Genomic DNA, 26,373 nt, shown 5'->3' on the forward strand with positions numbered 1-26,373 from the left:
TTCTTGAGCATGAGCATGGAAATGCCATCAGGTCCAAGAGCTTTCGAGGCATTGGCTTGTCTGATCATATTAAGTACATCACCTGGGGAGAACAGCGTGTTGTCGTCGGAATGTGGCTTCCGAAAACCGCGTTTCTGTCTGCGTGTAACATGCAGAAGCATTGGGCACGAATGCTTCTCGCCTTGTTGTTGGAGCGGTATCAGGGAAGGTAATCCCATTAAATGATGTCGCCTTGTTTTTGGAGCGGGAAGGTGAAAGTGCTTTAGTGGTAGTCCACACTTTACCATTTTGGAGGTCGCAGTTATCTAAATGTTCCTTCCATTTACCAAGACGATATTTGTTTACCATTTTACGAATGTTATTGTTCAGCGTTTTTATGTGTGGATTGGCTGGGTTCAATTTTCTAATGGTTTTAATCCTATCTGCGGGAACTGCTGTGACGGCTGCTTTGATAATTATGCTGCGAAATGTTTTCTCTGCCTTGTTCAAATCAGAGGACAAAGAGAAGTCGCGTTCTGAGATATCTATAAAAAGGGCCCAATTCGCTTTTTTGAAATTCCTGTAGGTTTTCTTGTCAGCCTCGTGAGGACCTCGATTGATGGAATAGAAATTGTAATGGGAGTGTGATCTGAGCTTAAAGCTATATCAAAACTCCAATTCGAGGCAGTAGACTCGTCTACTAGGGTAACACCAACCTGCTCCAGCTCTCCTGATGTCAGTCTCTAAGCCCTAGGCTTTAGAACACCAAAAGAGGATTCATCAAATTGGAAAGCCAATTGCGGGCCTCTCTAATCAGTTGTTAGGTTGGAAAACCACAGGGTATGGTGTGCATTCAAATCACACAGTACAAAACGCGAGTCCCCATCGCGAAGATGTGAAATATATGCTGCGGAGGGTAGCTAGAGTTGGGTGGTATGTAAATATTGACTAGTTCAAGGAACCTTGATGACCTACCAATGAAAATTTTTAACCCTATCACCTCTAAGTATTCGTCATTAGACAGGGGCAAAGAAAGCTCACAATGAGATGTAGAATCCCGCAACAAAAAAACCAAGTCCACCTCCTGCGCGCCTAGGTTGGTCTTTACGAATAAGTGTAAAGCCTGAGAAGGGGTGAGAGAGGTGTTGGGTAGTGGTTTAGTCTCCTGCAGTGCCGCTACTGCAATATTGAAGGACATGAATGCTGCAATTTCAAACAATTTCCCTACCATTACAGTTGAACTGTAGAATTTTGAGAGGGGAAGAACTATTAATTGCGGAGACTACGCTAGTGCGTTGAAGCTGTGAGCGGTTTTGTGGTGGAATAATAGGTGAAGTTTGACAGCAACTGCCAATGAAGTTTGAATTCCAACCATGATGAGAGACCAATCCGGAGCAAGGTCTAAGGTGATACCACCCATTGCAAGAATTGCATTGGACAGAGATGGTGTTGCTAGAGATTACTCTTTTACACACAGTGCATAGCCAAGTCGTGAGGGAAGTAGATGATGCATTGACTGGAAAAGGACTGCCAGAGGTAGACGAAGATGTAGATAGTCTGTGTAGAAGAGCTGGAGGACAACAATGTCCTCTAAAAGCAGGATTCCAATCAGTATGGCTAAGCCCAAACAATCCTGAACACCCTGAACAATTATTAAAGTGACACCAGTTACTGCAAATGTTGCATTTGACTGATGTTTGATTTTTGCAGTCAAAACAATGCCAAGTTGAGGTGGGAGGTCCGACAGGACCAGGATTAGGTTCAATACCAGCCATTAGAAGTAACATAAGAAGCAAGATGGCCGGGACTTGCTTCTTAGTGGGAAAAACACAAATAATCGACATACCTATGTCAACAAACACATACCTGCTTGTGGAGTCCCATTGGGAGGTGTTTAACGGTTCTTGGTCATCGTTGTTGACGAGTGGCTCCGGGACGTAAACCCGACTGTTTTTGGAACCCTTTAGTCCCTTCAACACCGCTAGTGTGACTGTTTTAAGTTAAACAATTTTTTTTATCGTAATGACCGAAATCGGTTAACTTTTAAATCACAAAAAAAATTTTGTAGAAATTTCCGCCCTACATAAACTTATAACTTTTATTAAAACAGAAAATATAAAATATTACAATGCAGTAATATTTAATTTCATTTGCATAAAATTTATTAGTTATATTCATGGTCGCAAAAACACAAATGCGTAAAACTATTTTACGCATCATAAAATTAACAAACAAGTCTCAACGGAGCAGCGAATATCGACACGCACAGCCAGCACAAGTCAAGCCAAGCTCACGGTAGAGCCGTTACTTCGCAAAGAAATGCATTATTTGTTTACGCACGGATAATTACACTGGTGCGTTTGTTCGTACGTCTATTGAAGCGAAGGTGATTTCATATAAATAGACGAGAATTTTGTATGAAAGTTCACTTAGCGCCAGCACACCGCAGTAAGTAGACACTTACTCCTTCGACATTTTGATGTCGTTGGCTAGAACCTTTGATTAGAATATTTCTTTATCACGCCTTCGACATTTTGATGTCGTTGGCTAGAAACTTTGAGTAGAATATTTCTTTATCACGCCTTCGACATTTTGATGTCGTTGAATAGAACCTTTGAATAGAATATTTCTTTATCACGCCTTCGACATTTTGATGTCTTTAGCTAGAACCTTTGAGTAGAATATTTATTTGTAACGCCTTCGACATTTTGATGTCGTTGACTAAGAATTCTTTGTTAGTAGTATAAATTTTAAAATAAAGACATTCATTTTTAAAACTAAGAAAACAACGTCTTTACTTTTCCTTGGTTTACCAGCCTTCGAACTAGTCAATGAAACATATTTATTGCAACGACCCGGACCGCGACTAAGTGATACCTCAGTAAATTTAAACGACGAATCTGTGTTGTTACAATATTAAATAAATAATATATTTAAGATCAATTAAATCCAATCAAATATTTTATTAATCAAGTTCTTTAATATTATACGGTTAAAAAATAAAACAATAAAAAACAAGTTTTTAATATATATACATATATACAACTTTTGTTTAATGTTTTTGTAATTTTTCTACAGATTTAAACACGAGATATGACGACAGATATATCAATTGTCCGATGGGACCCCAGCCAGGGTCCTAGCAACGAGTATATAGATGAATATGAGTATGATGGTGGCAATTCAAGTTCACGTTTATTTGAACGATCTCGGATTAAAGCGTTGGCTGAAGAAAGAGAAAATGTTCAGAAAAAAACATTTACAAAGTGGGTCAATTCTCACTTGTGTCGAGTGAATTGCAGAATTTCTGACCTTTATGTTGATATGCGTGATGGAAAACATATAATAAAGTTATTAGAAGTTTTATCGGGTGAACGTTTACCCAAGCCAACAAAAGGCAAAATGAGAATTCACTGTTTAGAGAATGTGGATAAAGCATTGCAATTTTTACGAGAACAGCGAGTTCATTTAGAAAATATTGGATCACATGATATAGTTGATGGCAATGCATCACTTAATTTGGGTTTAATTTGGACAATCATATTAAGATTTCAGGTGATACTATATACTTAAACACTTATACACTTATATTTAATTTAAATTAGATAATTATTATATTTAAAATAATTTATATGAAGCAGACTGTTCGCTGAATTAACATGTGTTAAATATTATTACTATAAAAACACTTATAATAACAAAATTTGGTGAACTGATCGATTTAGCTTACTCGTGTGAACGATTATTGTTTTTAGCAATTATGAAGTTTAAAAGTGTTTTTATTTAAGCGTTAATTGCTCGTACATATTGTATAAAAAGACATTAGAATCATTTATGTACATTTATTAATATAAATATAGTATTATAAAATTATAAACATTTATATATATTAGCACTGGTCGGTTTGTTTAAGAGAATTATTCTGACAAGAGCGCATAGTAAGACATGAGTCCATGAATTATTGTAAATAAGAGTTACCAAGAAACCATATCACATATCATATAATTTAGTATGAAAATCCCAAGATATGGCGAAAATTTTAAGCTTAAATTCATTAAAATCTTATTTCAAAAAACTGCAGTCATTACTTTAATACTCAGAGTACACTCATAAAAACCAAGTAAAAAATACGTATAAATATTCACCATAGAAATTATTCCAAGGTGTTTTCGTTAACGAGTGCCGATGCTAATGAATCAGCGTCACAAAAATGCGCATACTTTTTAAGTACAGTGTCATACATAGCAAATGACTCATGAGTTATAGTATACACTCGAGTGGTATGAATCAATGGGTACACTTATAAAAAATTAAAGGAATTAATGACTGCCGACTCGATCACTTTTGGCATTAATAACAATTTTATATGAGTGCTGGTGTTTCCTAAGCAAATCTTTCAGCGGTATCTATCAATTAGGTTGAGTCAAATATTTGCATACGAAAAAGAAAGTCTGAATGAGTATAATTGAAATACAGACAATGATTCGAATATGACTCGAGTGTTGAGTACTTATTGCAGTTCTCTGTCCGATAACATTTTCCGAAATAAATAAAAACTTGCACAACCCGTATTTAAATATAACTTTGTTTTGGTACGAGATTTAACTATCAAAACTACAATTCACACATTTACTTTAGGCGAATATTTCTCTAAAATATATATTTAAACACAATTGCATTCAAATGCAATCAGAAATTAACTCTTCTACGATATAGCTGGTAATATATTTGAAGTATTCTAAACATTCTTTTAAACATGATTTATTTTCACCAAAGAAACAACAATAATGTTCTAATATAAAAAATTAAGTTATTCTTTAAAACAAATTAAACACACTTTCATATGCAAAAGCAACGATTTTTGAAGCAGAAAAAGTCTACGGATACTTCTTAATATTTAAATTTACCGTTAATTTAAATTCGCTTGCAAGCATAAATGTGTCATTAAAAGATATTTAATTATTAGTTGACTTCCTAAAGAGTTTAAGATATGATAATTTCAAAATATTAGAACTTTGTTGTTGTTTCTTTGGTTAAAACAAATTAGAAAACAAAAACTAATTTCAGTAAAAATTAAATAAGTTATGCAAAATTTAAGAAAAATTTTGTGGACTACTTCTGCTCTGTGTATATAGGTATATATGTGTAAGATAGATTTATTTGTAAAGTAAAATTATAATCCAAAATAATAAAATAAATATAATTAAATGTAATAAAATTCATAAATTCAAGGGACCGACTGCCACCGCACTATTTCTACCACTGTTAATTTACGACCTCTTCTTTACGACTGCGACTTTACGACTGCAGTTTTACGAATTCTGAAGTCGACTATCAAACATCAACTCTCGATTTTACCTCGTTCCATCTTACTGTTGGACAAGTCCGCATGGCACCCGTTATACATACGCACGCCAACCTTTATAGCATGTTAAGTGCGTAAGTGTTATTCTGTTGTCTGGTTCCCTTTTCCCAAATGAGTGCCCCATATGAGATGATAGGTCTGATGATCCCCGAGTAGGCCCATCGTAGTATTTTTGGTGTACAGCCCCAACTTTTGCCTGCTATGAATCTACAGGTCATAAGAGCCCAAGTGGCTTTCTTCGTGACCTCCTCAATGTAGTGTTTCCAGTTGAGTTTTTGGTGTAGATGTATGCCTAAGAACTTAACCGTTTTCTTTATTTCTACCTCAATTTTATCGAATCTGATAGGCTTCAGATGTTTGAGTTTGTATTTTTTTGTAAAATTTACAACTGTAGTTTTAGCTAGGTTTATACTCAGTTCTACCTTGTTGCACCAGTTTCTTGTAATTTCTAATACATATTGAATTCTGTCGCATAGAGTATTTTCAAATATTCCTCAAATATTCCTAATTCGTATTTCTGCCTTCCTAGTGCGAAGCATGTTGCTCATCCACCGTGCCACAAAAGAGTTTATTCTTCTGTTTATTAGTGATCTCTTTATAGCGTCATGTGAAGTATTGTCAAAGGCACCTTCAATATCTAGAAATGCGCATATGGCTGTTTCCTTCTTCTCAATACTATCCCCTATCATATTTGTTAACTCAAACAATGCGCTTTCAGTGGATCTCTCCGCCCCGCATGTTGGCAGGGAGATGTAATGGGGTAGTTACAAGTGCTGTCGTTCTAATGAAGTTAACCACAACTTTTTCTAATGTTTTTAGCATTAAGGATGTGAGAGAAATGACTCTGAAAGATTTTGGATGGAGTGCATGCTTCTTTGCTGTTTTTGGTATGAAAACTACCTGTTATCTTCGTCAGCGGGGTTAGAGGGTATTTTATTCCTTGTTGAATAAGTGCCGGAAGTATACCATCTATGCCATGTGATTTAAATGGTTTAAAGGTTTTCACCGCCCATTTGATCCTAGTTGTCGTACATATTTCCTTGGCAATAGCCCAGGCTCCTTTATCTGCTGTTTGCCAAGTTTCCTGATTGGTATTCTCAGTTTCTTGTTCCACCGTGCTGAAGGATCCTGGGAAGTGAGTCTGGCGAAGTAATTGGATTCTTCCCTCCTCATCTACCGTGGACATATTGTTATCTCTTTTCAGATTGGTTGAGGAGAGTGTTTTCTCTCTGGCCAATACTTTGCAAAGTCTTGCTGCCTCCGTAATGTGTTCTACGCTGTTACAGAACATCCTGAAGTTTTCTCTTTTTGCTCTCCTAATTTCCTTATTATAGAGTGAGAGTGTTTCTATAATCGGTCTAGCACCTAGTACGCTTGGATCGGTTGAATAGCCTTCGAGCCGTTGTCCTCAATGTCGTTAGTTTATTGTTCCACCTAGATACGTCCTTGGTTGATTTTATTCAACTTATCGGGCAATTATTTTCGTATGCATCAATAATGGCATTACTGAGGTTTTCAACTATGGATTCCACTTGGGTTGCATGCTGGATATATCTCCCTATCAGTAGCGAGGCGTCAGCTTTTGGCAACGTGTTCACAATTTGATCAAAACTGAATTCCAACTATAACGTATTCCCCCTACTCCTGAGTTTTGTCTTTCCACAAGCAAATAGCTCTTGTACGCTACAAAACAAAACAATTTATTTACATGTTCGCAGCCTGTGATTTACTGGTTTTTATGGTAAATAGCTGTAGGAAAACGGCGACTTACCATAGATTTCGACATTTTTACATCAGGTACCAAATTCTTCATATCTGGAGTTGATCTATTCATTTTATGAATTAAAACCTTTTTTTCAGAAGATTGTTTAAAAAAAGATATTTGAATCAAATCTTTAATCACACATTTATCCATTTCTAAACATTATTTTTCACTTCAAATTTACTTTGCATAACATTGGAGGTTCACTTTTTTTTATTGAACCGCTTGTACGCATTAATTTAAGAGTTATGATTATTTTACGTACATATTTTGGGGGTTTATTTTCTCTTTTATTTTTATATTTGTTTGCATGTTTGTATTTATTCAATATTGAACATAGTCCCAATGTGAATGTTATTTCATTTGCATGCTTTGTAAGCAGCGCGGTGCAGTTTTTATTCTGAACCTTAGTATATTTTAAGAGGAATATGTTTTCTCTTTTATTAATTATAAGTAATGTTGGGTGTAACTAACATATGTATGTTTGATTTTGTTTGTATTGTACGTTTTGTTTTTATGTAAATCTGTTTGGAAAAGCTATTATAAAAAATGTTAAGGAGCAAAATAGCGAGATTATTTACCTAATAAAAAAAGATCTAAAAAGGAAGCTTTGTTAAGGTGTTCAGTGAACACTCTGAACCATTCGACGCCTCGCCTCTGCTCCCTATATCTAACTGACTTAGGTTAACTCATAGGTTATTGTGGTGTTTTTCACAGTTTATTTTCCTAGGGTTCCTAGTTATTCTATTGATATAGGGTTAGACACCGATGATTCATTAGAAACTATCCAATTTTTAACTAGTTTGTTACCTAGAGTATTTCCTACCGTTATATCTAGAACCTCTTCGCGTATCTCGTTTGTTGGTGTTTGTGCTGCCCCAAACCTTGTTGTTTACGTGCAGTAGCATTTTATTCGTGCAGTATTCCACCAGTCTGCATATGCCCTCAGGTGGTATGCCCTGAATTTCGTCACCCTGTAGATACCTGGTTGCTTGGACGATGCTTCTGGAATTCCCGTTGATGTTAATGGGAATCTGGACTGTTACTAAATCCCTGGAGAGGAATTCTGGAATACATAGAAAGTTATTATTTTTATTCAATAATATACAAGTTCTGGGGTTATCACATCTGACATCCCATATTATCTGTGTGTATTTAGTAGCCAAGCCACAAATCCGGTTTTTGAAAATCCAAGGCTCTTGGGTCAGTATTACACTCAGGTTGTTATTGAGTGTTGCCCTCGCGGTGACTACAGAGACGGTTTTCGCATGGTGTAAATTTATTTGAGCTATTTTTATGCTGGTTATAGTTATTATTTAGGCCTTGGTTTTCGTCTCTGTTAGTGGGACATCATCGAGTCTTCCGCTTCCGCCAAGTTTATAATTGTCATGTCGATGTCATCAATGTCCTCATTTTCATGAGGTAGGATGATGATTTCCTCAACATGCTCCTTGTAACCTCTGCTTCGATACTTTTTACCATCACCTCCGGTATTAATGATGATTCATTGTCTTCAGTTGCTACGGTGTCTTTACCCGTCCTGTTCTTGTGAAAATTACCAGGGATAGAGCTGAACCTGTGACGATTCTACAGTTTACCGCTCTTATAGCTTCTAACGATCGGTCGTCGATCCTAATCGTTAGCAGCTTCCCATTCTTCATCTCCTTGCTTTTGAATATTCTCCACAGATGTGTGTGAATTCATTCTGTGTTACTATCAGCTTCAGCAGTTTTTCGTTTTCGACGCCTGCTGTCCTGGGGATGTAAGCTGTCATAAGGTGAACACCGGATATGTTTTCCCCGGTGCTCATGGTCAGCTGGGCACCTTTCCAGTTTTTAAGCCGTGGTATTACTTCACGGACCCAGTCAGCCGTTTCTTTGCTCGCACAGTCTACCAGTATAAGACTTGGTCGGAAGTGAATGTCTTCAAACCTGAGTTTGTACTTCCAGCCATTGTACATAAGAAGTCTTCCACTCTTCCTGGGTCTTCCCGGGTGAGAATGGATTCCGTGTATAGAGTAGGAAGAATTGCCAATCTTATACCCTTGACAAAGTTTGTGTAGCTGACTCCAACACCTACTGTCCTCCTGGGCACAAAGGACGGTACGGTAGTTTTTGCTGTACTAGGCACAGGTTTGCGTTTTGCCGTAGTGTCAGCCCTGCTTCTCTTGGCAATATTACCTTCTGTTGGACTTATCTCAGCTGCAAGTGTTTTCCTCGGCTCTGAAATGTTCTTTGGGCGGTTTAAGGCTTTAGTCTTTGCCTCTTCAGACGATAAGTCCTCTTTGATATACCGCAGATACCATTTGGTACCTGCGCCAATCAGACCTGTCGATTTCCTGACATCACCGAAAGAGACGGTTAGCCAGGATGGTCGTCCAGTACTGCAACACACTCCCGTTCAATGCAAGTACAAATATATAAAATTCGAAGAAACGTTAGACAAATTTTAATTTTAATAAATTACCAGCTGTAATATGTTTTTCTTTTGGCAAAACTTTAGTAAGAATATCCGCTACATTCACTTCAGATGGTACATATTCTGCCTCTATTGACCCATCATTAAGCTTGTCTCGTATGTAGTGGTATCGTATGTCGATGTGCTTGCTCCGTGATTGCACGCAAGCATTTTTCACCATAAATAATGCACTCTGATTGTCACAAAGAACCCTGGTTGGAATGGGTAGATATTCTACGAATCCCATTTCTCCAAGTAGACTACGCATGAAAACTACTTCTTTTACACTTTGATTGACTGCAACATATTCGGCCTCCATACTACTTAATGCAACAGTGGGTTGCTTCTTTGACTTCAATGATACAAGATTGCCAGCCATAAAAGTAAAAACTTCCAATCATTGGAGTCTGTGATCTAATCAGAATCTATAAAGGATATAAAATCGTTTTGGTTATGGCTAAAGGTAATTATAACTTTTGGATTCTTTTTCAGATATCTAAACACGTGTTTTGCTGCTGGAAAGTGTTCTTGATGTGGATGTTGATTGAATTGCGAAAGTTTTGAAACCACATGTGCCGATAAGGCATTGATATTCTTTATTCACAAGTGCATCATCACATTCATTTTCGCATTTTTTTCAAATCCAAACCAATTACCCATGGAGAGGACACCCCCTTACATTCACTCATGCCCCTTCGTTTTAGCAACTCCTTTGTATATTTTTCTTGATGAATACTAATACCGCCTCGAGTTTCATTTCTCTCGATTTCCAATCCAAGATAACGATATTCAGACAGGATAATCAACTTCACCATGTTTGATCAATTAGGCTATGATTTCATCCATCTCAATTTGAATAGTCGATGCCATCGTCTACATATACTGTGATGAAATACAAATTTTCCGCTTGTCGTCTTACATATACACAGCTATCGGATAAACATCTTCTAAATTCCAAAATTTCTAAAATTTGCGTCACTTTTTTATTCCATTTGCGCCCAGTATGCTTCAATCCATAAAAAGCTTTGTTGAGCTTACACACTTTGCTGCGATTGTAAATATTTTCAAATTCTGGTGGTTGACGTATAAATACCTCTTCCTATAAGTACGCTGCAACAATGTCAAACTGATTTACTAAATCTATGCCTCGCAGCCAGTGCTAACAGTAACCGAATTGTAGATTTTCTTACCACAGGAGAAAATATTTCAGTATAATCAACCTGTTATAGTTGAGAGCATCCTTGAGCAACTAACCTTGCTTTGTATTTTTCTATTGTCCAATCCGGTTTCCTCTTAACTGAGAAAACCCACCCACAACCAATAACATTTTTATCTTCAGATTCGTCTATCAATGAGCATGTGTTGTTTTTTAATAAACACATATTTTCTGCGTTCAAAGCTTTTATTCAATATTGAGCATCTTCTGAATACAATGCTTCCTGTACAGTCTGTGGATTTTCTGCAAATACACTTAGTTTTTGTTGTTTTGCTCTATTCCTCGTTTTCCTTTCTTCAACATTTTTCTTGTTTTCACCAATTTTCTCTTCCAGCTCCAAGTCATTTGTCGTTTCATATTGTTTCTATAGGTCACAAAAAATCAAAACACTATCTAATTAATTTAAATTTTTCGACACAACGGTTTTGGGATTTGTAAACCCGATTAAAATGACTGATTTTCATCTGCAATTACTTTTTGTTTATTTTCCTCCTTCACAAATTTTCAAGAAATTTTACATCCCTTGCCTTAATAATTTTTCGTTTAAAGAGTCGTACAATCTATAGCTCTTCGTTGAAGTTTCATAGCCGATTATTTTGATATATAGTTCCTTTTGGTGCAAATTTTCCTCCGCTTCTGTTCTTATTTAGCAAACCGCGAAAAATCATTGACAAAAGTTATAAAATATAGTGAACCACCAAGTGATTTTGTTTTAAAAGGTCCACACATATCACTATGTTCTGTAACGAACCTTTCTGGCCGGGGTTTTGCTCGCCGGATTCCAGGTACAGTCCTACAATAAATTTATTTGTTAGGAACAGTGGAACGTGTGAATACACGGTGGATGGTGACGTTGGTGCGGTGATGTGGTTTGAAGAAATGTGAATTTCTTCTTTAAACAATGGATTTGGCGTAGAAATGTTACTTTCGACGCCCCTGAAAAAAGGTTTGAAGAAATGTGAATTTCTTCTTTAAACAATGGATTTGGCGTAGAAATGTTACTTTCGATGCGTCTGACAAAAGGTTTGAAGAAATGTGAATTTCTTCTTTAAACAGTGGGTTTGGTATGGGTGATAATATTCATGTGTTATTATCACCTTACCGAGTAATTTATTAACGAAAATATGGTTTCGTTATGAGTAAATGAGTAATAGAAATTTATATTTCTATTACTAACGAAATGTTAATTTCGTTTTTAATAATAATTTTTAATACAAGTGTGAATTAAAAATTATAATTTATTAACGAAAATATGATTTCGTTATGAGTAAAATAGAAATTTATATTTCTATTACTAACGAAATGTTAATTTCGTTTTTAATAATAATTTTTAATAGAAATGTGTATTTCTATTAAATTTAAAAAAAAATAAAACAAAATAGAAATCGAGATTTAAATTTCGATTCTTGGTGTTTCAGCACGTGTAATATGGAGCGACCTGTTCTTAGTTCGATGTCTTGCTGAATCCCTGCCTTGCGCTTTTGCTTCGCCTTTTATATACGCGAGGTGCGAAGCAAACAGTAGATTTGTTTTTGTAATTGCAACGGTGCGTTGTTTACAAGTTTTATTATTGTTTTTGATGTTTTTTATTTTATTATTATATATATTTTGTTTTGTATTATTACATTATTGTGTTGTAAAATTTACGAGTGTAAATTTTATGTTACAGTTCTAACTCAAGTTTCGCTTTCGTTTTTATTTGAGCATAATTTTTATATATTTTCGCACTTATTTCACATTTTCGGGCATCTTTATACTCAAACCAATTACCATATCTTTATCTGATAATTTATTGATATCAATCGTATTCAAATGTCCCTACCGCATGTGCCATTTTATATAATCATTTTTTGTAAACGCACTTCCGCATTGTTCTTCAAATTTTTCGATTTAAAAATTAACTAAAATGATTCCATCTACTTCGTTTGCTTCAAATAGTATTTGTTTCCCTTTATTTTTAACGATCGCGTTATTTATTTTACAGTATTTTCATATTTCAGTATTTTAGTTAATGATAAAAAATTACAATGTAAATCGGGAAAGAAGAGAACATTCAAGAGAGTTAGGTTTGTATATTTTGTTTTTTCTAAATATACACAGTTACCTGACGCTAACACTATTTTCTATTTCTACTCCTCAAGAGAATCGAATAACTTTTCTTGTGCTCATGTGAGATGTAGCGCCTGATTCTAAAAACCACGTTTTATTGTTCTGTTGAGAGCAAACATACTGCCGTTAACGCTCGAGCCTTTTTAGCATTCTCTGCCGACTGCGAACATTGAGAACGTATGTGTCCCCTTTGATGGCATTTATAGCACTCGATATTATTGCGCTTCCAGTTCTTCTTGCTATTGTTATTTTTTATTTTATTTTTATTATTTGCATTATACCGCAGTTTGAAGTTTTTACTATTACTTTTCTTTTTATTAAATCGGTAATTTTTGGTATTGTAATTTCTATTATGTTCAATATTTGATGTATTCACCTTTAAAAGTCATTCATAATTTTCTTCTTCTTTTTGCCGTCTCGTCGTCTTACTCCTTCTAGAATTTTGAATACTATCTGATCTAGCTTAGGCAATTTATCCCTACTTTCTACGGCAACTACGAAATTTTCCATTTCATGCGGCAACGCAATGTTGATACTTTTGATACTAAGTGCAAAATTCGTCTATTTGGCTTGATATACTTCTTATTTTATAGCATATTAGCTGTTTAAACAAATTAACTTTCCGGGACGCTGTATTTGCTTCATATAAATTTTTTAAAATATCCCAGGCATCCTTCGCCTTATTACAATTTTTAATGTGAATAAGGTCACTGGATTCAACACTCAAGTTGATTGTAACATGCGCTTTTTAATCAGATACAATCCAACTTGTCTTTTCCGCTAAAACTTTCGGACATTTACTCCCGACCTGGTCGAGTAGTTATCACTACTTAATTTTTTAATATTTGAAACCGAAAACATTTTAATTTCAATAAACCTGGGCCCATAACCACTGTTAGCAAAAACGTGTTATTGACACGTGGCCCAATTAATACCAACGCAAAAATGAAGAACGCAACCGCATTCGATTGTTCTTATTCCACTCAAACTAAAGTAAAACAATGTATGAGACAAAGGAATAGTATTTTAAGAGTAATAATATTTATAAGAGTAAGAATATTTATAGTGCAGTGTTGGATTGCAGTGTTGCCATGTACAAATTATGCAACACATGTGATGGAATAATAAGTGGGTTTGATAGAATAGGCATTGTAAGCCATTGACTGAACAGATCTGTTTCATCTATAATTTTCATTCGTAAAGGCAAATTCTCAAGTTTATTTCGAAATCAGTTACAACATAAAATTTTTTAATAAATTTAAATTTATCTGTATTACTATTATTGTCATCAATATACTTTTATAGCGTAATTTCTGTGTTTAAACGAAATAATTAACACAGAGACTATATTTAAATTTTTATATTTATTCAACTGTGTTGCCGTAAATTTCTAAATTAATTCTTAGAAATAATTTTCTTAACTAAATTTTCTAAATTTAATATTATCAATATATTTCAATTGTATTGCAGCTTACTATGATTATTGAAACTATTGACAGCTACATTTTGTATAAATAAATTCTAACAAACATCATGTTAATACATAAAAACGTTCTACTTACCAATAGTTTTTCACATTCTGATATGAAATGAAAATGTTGCTTCAGAGGCTACAATTACATTGCATGCGAATTTTGTTTCAAATGACAAAAGATGAATTTGGGTGCATGATTTTTATTCATCAAGGTATAACACTTCGTTCAATAATGTGTGTGACTAACTAATTATAACATATTTTTTTGCCAAAATTCGTTTTTATTCATCAACATAGTCCCCTTTTAGGGAGATACAATCATTCCAACGCTTTTGCAATCTTTCGATACCGCCTTTGTAAAACGATTTTTCTTTGCCTTCAAAATAGGCGTTAGTTTCGGCGATTACTTCATCATTTGAGTAATCGCTGAAACTACTTCATTGAGAAATCTCTTACCACGGAGCATCTTTTTGAGGTCTGCGAAGAGCCAGTAGTCGCTGGGGGCCAGATCTGGAGAATACGGTGGGTGCGGCAGCAATTCGTAGCTCAATTCGTTAATTTTGCCATCGTTTTCATCGACTTGTGCCACGGTGCATTGTCTTGATGGAACAAAACTGTTTTCTTCGCCATATGAGGCCGTTTTTTTGCGATTTCGTCTTTCAAATGCTCCAATAACGCTATATAATAGTCGCTGTTGATGGTCTTCCTCTTCTGGAGATAGTCGATGAATATTATTCCATGCGCATCCCAAAATACAGACGCCATAACCTTGCCAGCCAACTGCTGCGTCTTTGGTCGCTTTTGGGCAGCTTTCACTGGCTTCATGCCACTCAGCAGACTGCCGATTTGACTCTAGAGTGAATTTGACCACTTTTAAATTCGGCATACCAATAACGAATGCGTATTTTTGATGGAGCAGAGTCCGAATAATGTTTTTCAAGCCATTCCTGGCATTGAATATTATTTTTTTTTTTGATAATACCTAACTCGCCTCTGGCGATTTGTAGCTTTCTCTCTTTTTAGTAGTTTGATTATCTTACCGACATGCTTATTCTTTTTGTTTTCCGTTACAATATGTTCTACTTTAATAAGCAACAGATTTATCTGCCAAATAATGAAGTTATCGAACTCGTCACATTTATTTGATTAAGTCGCTACTGTTTGTTGCAATTGCTTTATTTGTTGCGATTGCGGTAATAAGAGTGAACAAATAATCGAAATTTGTGGCTGTATTTGAGTTTTTCTTTTTAACTTTGTAATTGAATTTGCTTAAAAATTCTGCTTAGTTAGCTATTCTACTAATACATAGGTCTGGAAGCGACTTGTTCCAATGATGAGCATAAATTTATATGCTATGTTTACGTTCGTTGGGATCGTAACTTATGTTAAAAATTGCTTCAATTAACAAATATTTAAAATAATTATATTTGTTAAGTATTTATAATGTGAACTTAAAATTATAACTTGTGAATGAAAATAAACAGTACAGTATCGTAGTGTACTGCTCATGTCCGAAACACATCAAAAAAATTTTTAAAGTTTGTGTCCGCGAACACAAACTTTATTTTTAGAGTTTGTGTACTTTTCACGAAGGTAGTGCTCATTATAACGATCTTTTCACGAAGGTAGTGCTCATTTTAGTTAGCTTTTGCCAAAGGTAGTGGCCTTTTTAGTGATCATTTTCCTAAGGTAGTGGTTTTTTAGCGTTTGTCGAACAAAACGATTTGGAAATGTTTTTAATGTGCATTGTTGTTGCTACGTTTGCATAAGAAGAAGAAAAAATTTTGTTTGCATTTGTATTGCATGTATTTTGTTTGTGTTTTTAAATAAAGATAGTTTTTTTGCCTTTTATTGGCATTATAAATATAATATGAATCATTCAATCGCAATAAAATATTAAATCTATGTAATTCATCCCCTAATATTAAATATGCATCAATAAATGCATACGCAATATCTTTATTTAAAAACACAAACAAAATACATGCAATACAAATGCAAACAAAATTTTTTCTTCTTCTTATGCAAACGTAGCAACAACAATGCACATTAAAAACGTTTCCAAATCGTTTTGTTCGACAAACGCTAAAAAACCACTACCTTAGGAAAATGATCACTAAAAAGGCCACTACCTTCGGCAAAAGATAACTAAAATGAGCACTACCTTCGTGAAAAGATCGTTATAATGAGCACTACCTTCGTGAAAAGTACACAAACTCTAAAAATTGTTGAATTGTTTCGGACTTTTTTTAATGTACTGTTCGTTTAGTGTTTTGTAACAAAGATGACAAACAGTACACTATGTTTTGTACTTTAGTGTTTGTTTTCGTTCACTGATTATAACTGTCTTAACCTTATTTGTATTTTAACTTAAAATATTAGTTTTTTGTGTATTACTTCCCAACTTTTGCGTATTTTTAAATGCAAATTTAATAACTGAACTTAAAGTATTTGTTTGGTAAGTTTTGCACCAATTTAAAAGAAATAAAAACATATTTTAGGAAGATTTTTTAATTCCCAAAAAATATGTATTTATATAGGTAGAGTATCTAACTTTTATTAAAAAACACGAAAGAAATATTTTCTTGAACAGGTAGCAGGTATTGGTATTGGTGTATTTGTTTAATAAGTTTTGCAACAGTTTAAAAAAGATAATACTGGTAGGCCACAAATAGATATTTTTCTTCCCCAGAAATATGTATTCACTTGGGTAGAATATCTAACATTCATTAAAAAACGCGAAAAATTAGCAAAATGTTTTCTTGAACAGGTAGCAGGATGCTTAGATTTGCTAATATCAACTTAAAAAACATGAAAAAGAAGTAAAATTTTTAACTCTTTTGGTAGGACACAACATTTTTAAATGCAAAGCAATTAGTTTCCACAGAAATATATGAATGAATACTAATAATAGATTAGGTAAAATACTATTAAGTGATACTCTTAAATAAAAAACAAACAAACTAAGCCTCAGTCGTGTTAATCACTTACACCTTAAAGGATAAAAACAATACTCTATAGTGTTTATTTTAATTTTTAAGTGATGATTAAGTGATAAATAAAATTTTATGCAGTAGTCCAAAATTGATATATTTAATTTTTTCAAAGTAATCCGTAGAACCGATCCTCTTTACTTATAACATTTCGAAACAAATTCTCTTTCTCTATTAAATTCATGTACCTATTTAACTCGTATATCATAAGTTATTTATATTTTGTATTATAACAAAGTTTTCAAGTACATTGTAAAATTAACTTTATTCCCATGTTTTAAATTAATAAACCTTAAATTAATAAGTAATATAAGCAATAAATGTAAATCTAAAAATAAATTCAAAATTAAAATATAAATAGAAAATTATTTTTTCAATAAAATATTTTGCCTTAACACCAAAATTAATGCAAATCAGTCTTCCATACTATTTTGTTGCGTTATTCATCATAATATTGTGCGCTTTTAAACCATCATTTCACACGAATGTGCAGTAGACCTTTCGTCTCCGCACATTTGGGTGCATTTTTATTTTCGAGTCTGCTCACAAAATGTGCTCCTCGTATTCTTTTCTGTACACGTTGTGTGCGAAATAACTTCGGCACAAACACCGAATGCGTGTGCGAGTTTTATTTCACTTACCACATTTGTGTGAAATGTGCGTTTTGTTTGTGCACACAAGATGTGCACTTAAGATGTGTCTACGGATATTTCTTAATATTTACATTAAAACAATAAAATTCACAAAAATCTTAAATTTGTGGGATAACCTCTGCATTTAATAACCTCTGTTAAGCGTGTTTGCATGGACTCAACTAGCTTTGCAGTATCCTGTGCGTTTATTTCTACCCATTCTTCTATGATGACGTTTCTTACTATATCCTTGCCGGAAAACATATGCTGGCGAATCTTATTTTCCAAATAAACCCACAGATGTTCTAACTGTATACCCACAGTATCTAACTGGTATAGGAGTTTGGTGATTCTGGTAGTGTTTGAAGTTGCCTGAGAGCATAGTACAGCATCCAAATCCGTACTATGACTGCTGTATGCTTAGAGTCATTGCCCTGCTGAAACAAAAATGTTGCCTCAAGCTCTAACATTCTGTCATTTGCTTTCAAATTTGTTTTTAGAATATTTAGATACCCATATTTATCCATTGTATCCTTTATAAATTCAAGTTTACTGGCACATTACTTGTTATACACCCCCAACCCATTACGCCTCCACCACCATGTTTCACCGTTGAAATTAAGTTTTATTTATCATAGGCCGTATATGATTTTCTCCACACAATTTTTCTACTTTGATTCCAAATATTTAAAATTAACTCTCATCGGAGAAAATAACTCATTTTCAGAACTTTATAGGTTTATTTATATGCTTTCTTGCAAAGCTTTATCATTTTATTCTACTATATCTGGATATGTATGGCTTCTTTCCTGCAATCAGGGTATAATACATGCATTTCTTCAAAATTTTCCGCTCAGTATCAGGACATATTTTGTTTTCAAGTATTTCGGTAATATGTTCAGCTAGTTTGAAGACTGTTATTCTTGGATTTACTTTCACCTGGTTGAGTATGCTACGTTTTTCTCTATTTGACAAATTTGTGGGGGGCGGCCAGTGTGAGGTTAGAAACGTAAGTCTTCAGCAATTTTACTTTGGCTTACGTCATCTTTCTAAAATTTACCAGTTATTTGTCGCTCACTAAAACTAATTTCACGTCTTTTATTTTATATTGTAAAAATTTATTCCTTATATAAAAAAATATTATTTAATGATAATTTTTAGACTCTTTAGGAAGTATTTAGCGGTAATGTAAATATTAAGAAATATCCGTAGACTTTTTCTGCTTCAAAAATTGCTACTTTTGCATATAATTGTATTTAATTTTTTTTTAAAGAATAATTGTTAATTTTTTATATTAGAACTTTATTGTTGTTTCTTTGGTTAAAATAAATTAGAAAATAAAAATGAATTTGAGTAAAAATTAAAAAAGTTATGCGTAATTTAAAAAAAATTTTGTGAATATCCGTAGACTTTTTCTGCTATGTGTATATTTCTGAAAAAGAAAATTTGCTGCAAAAAGGAGTAATTTGCGTATAATGTAGACTTTATGAAATTTTTCATATGTATGATTCATGATTTCTTGCTTCCCACGAATATTGCAATCATATGTCAAAAATTATATGCAAATGAATATTCAAACAAAATTCAAAAATTTCATAAGTTTGAAAATTGGGAAAAAAAAGAAAAATTTCAGTATTTTATTTTGAAATTTTCAACATTTTTACCATTCCTTTTAATTTTGTATTCAATTTAATATTCAATTTATGTTAGTTATTTATTTTTATACACAATATAATTTGCTTGCATTATGCTAGTTTTGCTATTTGTCAAAACATAACACTTGACAAATTTGTTATATAGGCCAGTGAAGCCAATATAGGCCAGCATGCATTTTGAGGCATACTTGCGAGCCACAGAAAAGGCCTTATGTTATTTTTAAATTGCTTATATTTATGTTTCTTGAATGTTGAAAATAATTTGTGTCTGACTAAAATTTTGTTTAGATACGACTCCAGTAAGTTGAGGCAATAGTTTGTAAGCCTATGACTAGGCTTAAATGGAGTTTATGCTCCATTTATTTGCCGATTTGGTTTAATATTGCCAACTAACTTAGTACTTTACTACTATTTTAATATCTTTTGATTGTACCTAAATTTAAGAAAAAAAATATGAATTTATATATTTAATATTTATATATATTTAAATATATATATATGTGGGACGCAGATCTGGCAACGCCAGCACACGAGCATAAGGAAGTAAAAAAGAAGAAACAAACGTAGTGTGGCAGTGCAGAAAGAAGACGTGTGAAGTAATGACGTGTGTGCGGAAGAACAAACAGTTTTTTTTCATTTATATATATTTTTTTTGTAATTTAATTAATTAGTTTTGATTCTAATAAAAAGGAATCCTACATATATATATATATAATATATTAATATATATTAATATATGTACAGTCAAACTTCCATAACTCGAAGTCCAATTTTGCAAAGAAAAGGTTCGACTTATGGAGACTTCGAGTTAGAGAATTCTTTTATATTTTTTTTATTTTTGAAAGAAACTAAAATCACATTTTAAGATATTTATTTATTTGCAATCAAATTAAGCACAGAAGTTATATGTTAGTGAAATAAATATTCAGAAATTGGAGTTTGGGACTTTAATTTTTTTCTTGTTTTCAATAAAAAGAGATTCCACTTTATTCATACTCTTATAGTGATCATCAGTTGTACTATCATTCGTTTGCAAATATATATTCAGAATATTGAATGAGCCTTCTACTTGATTCTTGGAAGGAATAAACAATTGCATCCACCTAACCCTCATCATCACTTTCCGTTGCGCTTAGAATTGGATCCAGTAATTTAGAGCTATAGAGCTCAATAATATCGTCATCTGTAGGAAAGCTTGATATAACAATTTCATTGTCAAGCTCAATATAATCGTTAAGAGTAGCATAGGAATTTATTTTATTTACCACGTTGCCAACAACTGGCAGAATTCTATGTAATTTGCTCTCTAAAACCTTGGTGCACTGTTTTTGGTTTGAGTTATAGAAAATTCGAGTTATAGAAGTTCGAGTTATGAAAGTTTTACTGTTTTTTTTTATATATTTAAATATATATATTTAAAATATATATTGAGTTGGCTCCTCGGGGAGATATGCAGATCTGAGGTCAATTATTGCATAGTCTGATGAAGTGATAAACAATAATCCAGTCAAGGCGCAAGGAGGGGTTTTGAAGAAACCTCGCAGATAATAGAGAGTAAAAGTGCTCAGGTGCACTGACTCAACTGGCCTCAACATAATATACATTGAAAATGACTACAGCTGCTAAAGGAAATATACGGATTTATCCGCAATTATATAGGAAATAATATATTATGCTTTCTTACGAAATGATATGTAGCTAAAGTTTATTAATTTTACATAAATTTACGATATTAACTTTAATGTCATTTGAAGATATATAATTTAATATAACTTAAATTAAATGATATTTGGCTAAAGTTTTTTATTGATTTGTTATTTATTTTTGTTTTTTATTAATCACACATAGATTCAAGACATTACCATAGAAGAAGTTGACAACAAAGAAACTAAGTCAGCAAAAGATGCCTTACTTCTTTGGTGTCAAATGAAAACTGCAGGTTATTATAATGTCAACGTTAGAAATTTTACCACATCATGGAGAGATGGACTGGCATTTAATGCTATAATACATAAACATCGTCCAGATTTACTTCAGTTTGAAAAACTATCGAAAAGCAACGCAATTCATAATTTAAATAATGCATTTGATATTGCTGAAGATAAACTTGGTCTTGCAAAATTACTTGACGCAGAGGACGTTTTCGTTGAACATCCAGATGAGAAATCAATTATAACTTATGTAGTTACTTATTACCACTACTTCAGCAAACTTAAACAAGAAACTGTTCAGGGAAAACGTATTGGAAAAGTAGTGGGAATAGCAATGGAAAATGATAAAATGATTCAAGATTATGAAAATTTTACCAGTGATCTTTTAAAGTGGATTGAAACTACAATTGATACACTTGGCGAACGTGATTTTGTGAATTCTCTAGTTGGTGTACAAGGACAACTCGCACAGTTTTCTAATTACCGAACTATTGAAAAACCACCTAAATTTGTTGAAAAAGGAAATTTAGAAGTCCTACTATTTACATTACAATCAAAAATGCGTGCAAATAACCAAAAACCTTACACACCCAAAGAGGGCAAAATGATTTCTGATATTAATAAAGCTTGGGAGCGTTTAGAAAAATCTGAACATGAACGTGAATTAGCTCTTCGAGAAGAATTAATTCGACAAGAAAAGTTAGAACAGCTTGCAGCACGTTTCGATCGTAAAGCCTCAATGCGTGAAACTTGGTTATCCGAAAATCAAAGACTTGTCAGTCAAGACAACTTTGGGTTTGATCTTGCAGCAGTTGAAGCTGCAGCTAAAAAACATGAAGCTATTGAAACAGATATATTTGCCTACGAAGAACGAGTACAAGCTGTTGTAGCTGTTTGCGATGAGTTGGAATCAGAACGCTATCATGACGTCAAACGTATATTACTTCGTAAAGAGAATGTGATGCGGTTATGGAATTATTTATTAGAATTACTTAGAGCACGAAGAATGCGCTTAGAAATTTCTTTACAATTACAACAGAACTTTCAAGAAATGTTGTATATTTTGGATAATATGGAGGAAATCAAGCAATTACTTTTAACCGACGATTATGGCAAACATTTGATGGGTGTGGAAGATCTGCTTCAAAAGCACTCACTTGTTGAAGCTGATATCAACATTCTTGGTGAACGTGTCAAAGTTGTTGTTCAAAATTCGCAAAAATTCCTTAGTGATGACATAGAATCATATAAACCTTGCGATCCTGATATCATTGTGAGTCGTGTACAGCAGCTAGAAGATGCATATGCTGAGCTTGTACGTTTAGCAGTTGAACGTCGAAGTCGATTAGAAGAAAGTAGAAAACTATGGCAGTTCTATTGGGACACAGCAGATGAAGAAAACTGGATTAAAGAAAAGGAACAAATTATGTCAACGGACGAAATTGGACATGATTTAACTACTGTTAATTTACTTTTAAGTAAACATAAAGCTTTGGAGTCGGAAATAACTTCACATGATTCTCAACTTCAAAATGTAGCAAAGATTGGCGCAGAATTAATAACCGAAGGACATTTTGGAGCAGATCGTATTAAAGATCGTTTAAAAGAAATTTTATCTAAGTGGGATCACTTATTAGATATTACGAAGTATAGACGACAGCGGCTGGAAAATGCCGTCGAATATTTTCAATTATTCGCAGATGCCGATGATGCAGATAATTGGATGTTAGATACATTAAGAATTGTATCAAGTGAAGATATTGGTCGAGATGAGGCTAATGTGCAATCTTTATTAAAGAAGCATAAGGAGGTTGCAGATGAACTTAAAAACTATGAAGAAGTTGTAGACATTCTTCACAAACAAGGCAATTCATTAAAATTAAATGAAACCGAAAAAGTAAATGTAGATAAACGTCTTTTAGCAATAGAAACACGATATAAGGAACTAACTGAGTTAGCAAAGTTGCGAAAACAACGTCTTTTGGATGCATTAAGTCTCTATAAACTTATGTCGGAAGCTGATGGTGTTGAACAATGGATTAGAGAAAAAACAAAAATGCTTGATACTATGGTACCAGGTAAAGATATTGAAGATGTTGAAATTATGAAGCATCGGTTTGAAGGTTTTGATAAAGAAATGAATGCTAACGCTTCACGAGTAGCAGTAGTAAATCAATTAGCTAGACAATTGTTGCATGTGGAGCATCCAAATTCAGATGAAATACTTGAGCGGCAGAATCACCTCAATCAGGAATGGTCTTTATTGCGCGAAAAATCAGAAGCCAAAATGGACGACCTTAAAGCCGCACATGGGGTCCAAACATTTTATATTGAGTGTCGTGAAACTATTTCATGGATTGAAGATAAAAAAAGAATTCTTACTGAAACTGATAGTTTAGAAATGGATTTAACTGGTGTTATGACATTGCAGAGACGTCTTAGTGGTATGGAGAGAGATTTAGCTGCAATTCAAGCAAAATTATCAAGTCTTGGAAAGGAAGCTAATGGTATTGAATCCGATCATCCTGAGGAAGCTCAAATAATTCGTGACAAAATTGCGCAAATCGAACTTATTTGGGAACAATTGACACATATGCTTAAAGAACGAGATTCTAAACTTGAAGAAGCTGGAGATTTACATCGGTTCCTACGCGATTTAGATCATTTTCAAACGTGGTTAACAAAAACACAAACCGATGTAGCATCAGAAGACACTCCTACATCATTACAAGAAGCCGAGAAATTACTTAATCAGCATCAATCTATTAGGGAAGAAATTGATAACTATACTGAAGATTACAAAAATATGATGGAATATGGTGAACGTTTGACATCAGAATCTAGCACATCAGATGATCCACAATACATGTTTTTGCGGGAACGATTAAATGCGTTGAAAAATGGGTGGGAGGATTTGCATCAAATGTGGGAAAATCGACAAGTTCTTTTATCACAAAGTCTTGACCAACAATTATTCAATCGCGATGCTAGACAAACAGAAGTACTGCTTAGTCAACAGGAACATTTTCTAAGCAAAGACGATACACCTGTAAACTTAGAGCAAGCTGAAAATCAACTAAAACGTCATGAAGCTTTTCTTACAACTATGGAAGCAAATGATGATAAATTAAATACTTTATTACAAGTAGCTGATTCCTTGATTGAAAAGGAGCATTTTGATTCAGATAAGATCGGTAAAAGGGCAGAAAATATTGGAATTCGACGAGATGACAATCGTGAGCGTGCTTTAGACCAACATGAGAAACTTAAAAACCAAGTTAAGCTCCATGAATTTTTACAAGATTTAGAGGAACTGACCGAATGGGTGCAAGAAAAATATGTTACTTCACAAGATGAAACATACCGAAGTGCTAAAACTATACATTCAAAATGGACAAGACATCAGGCATTTGAAGCAGAGGTTTCTGCTAATAAAGAACGATTATTTGAAGCAGAAAGAGCAGCTCAAGAACTATCAAAAGAAAAACCTGAATTTAAAGACGTTATTGAGCCCAAACTTATTGAACTTGCTAAACAATTTGATGACCTTGAGGTTCACACAAAAGAGAAAGGAGCCGTACTGTTCGATGCAAATCGTGAAGTCTTAGTACAACAAACATGCGATGATATCGATTCATATATTACAGAGCTTGAAAAGCAAATTGTAAATGCGGATACTGGGAATGATTTGACTTCTGTTAATATTCTTATGCAAAAACAACAAGTAATTCAAACACAAATGGCAGTTAAAGCACGTCAAGTTGAAGAAATCGATAAACAAACAGAATATTTGCAGAAAACAGTCCCGGAAGAAAAAATTGAACCTATTGTAGTAAAGAAAACAGCAGTTCTTGAGCGGTTTGAAAAAATTAAAGCTCCTCTTGTTGAACACCAAAAACAGTTAGAAAAGAAAAAAGAAGCATTTCAGTTTTGTCGCGATATTGAAGATGAGAAACTTTGGATTGATGAGAAACTACCTGTGGCCAATTCAAAGAATTATGGAAATTCACTATTTAATGTGCATGTCTTGAAAAAAAAGAATCAATCACTTTCTACAGAAATTGATAATCATGAACCAAGAATAATGTCCATATGTCATAATGGCAGAAAACTAATCGATGAAGGTCATGAAGATTCTAAGAAGTTTGAGAGTTTAATTAGTGACTTAACACAAAAATGGCAGGAACTTAAGGATGCAATTGAACAACGTAAGAAACATTTGTTGGAGTCAGAAAAAGTACAACAATACTTCTTTGATGCACAAGAAGCTGAATCTTGGATGAGTGAATTGGAATTATATATGATGGTAGAGGACCGTGGTAAAGATGAAATTAGCGCGCAGAACTTAATGAAAAAGCATGAAAATCTCGAACAGTCTGTAGAAGATTACGCAAATACTATTCGTCAGCTGGGTGAACTTGCTCGTCAATTCAATGCAGATGATGTTTCTAGTGGCGATGCTGTTGCAGTTAAACAGTCTCAACTAGATAAACTGTATGCCGGCCTAAAAGACCTTGCTGGAGAACGTCGAGCAAGATTAAATGAAGCTTTACAGTTATTTATGTTAAGCCGGGAAGTTGATGACTTAGAACAATGGATATCGGATAGAGAAGTTGTGGCTGGATCTCAGGAACTCGGTCAAGACTTTGACCATGTTACACTGCTTTCAGAAAGATTTAGTGAGTTTGCACGTGATACTGAATCGGTTGGAGGAGAACGAGTTGCGAAAGTTAATACAATTGCTGACAATTTAATAACTGCAGGACATTCCGATTCTGCAACTATTGCAGAATGGAAAGA

At 33.7% G+C, this 26,373-nt stretch overlaps 1 protein-coding gene across 1 annotated transcript in view; it reads left to right on the forward strand.

Annotated features, from left to right (window-relative positions):
- LOC119666110 (spectrin beta chain) overlaps window positions 1-26,368 on the forward strand; it is a gene marked incomplete at its 3' end in the record, with an annotated part of 38,460 nt that extends 12,092 nt beyond the window's left edge. The window contains exons 2-3 of the mRNA XM_038075389.1: window positions 3,058-3,534; window positions 21,491-26,368. Coding sequence (XP_037931317.1) covers window positions 3,073-3,534; window positions 21,491-26,368 — 5,340 coding nt within the window. The remainder of the gene's footprint in view (window positions 1-3,057; window positions 3,535-21,490) is intronic.
- Between the last annotated feature and the right edge of the window lie 5 nt (window positions 26,369-26,373).

The sequence above is a fragment of the Teleopsis dalmanni genome, chromosome 1, assembly GCF_002237135.1.
Source record: "Teleopsis dalmanni isolate 2A chromosome 1, ASM223713v2, whole genome shotgun sequence".
NCBI classification, from domain to species: Eukaryota; Metazoa; Arthropoda; class Insecta; order Diptera; family Diopsidae; genus Teleopsis; species Teleopsis dalmanni.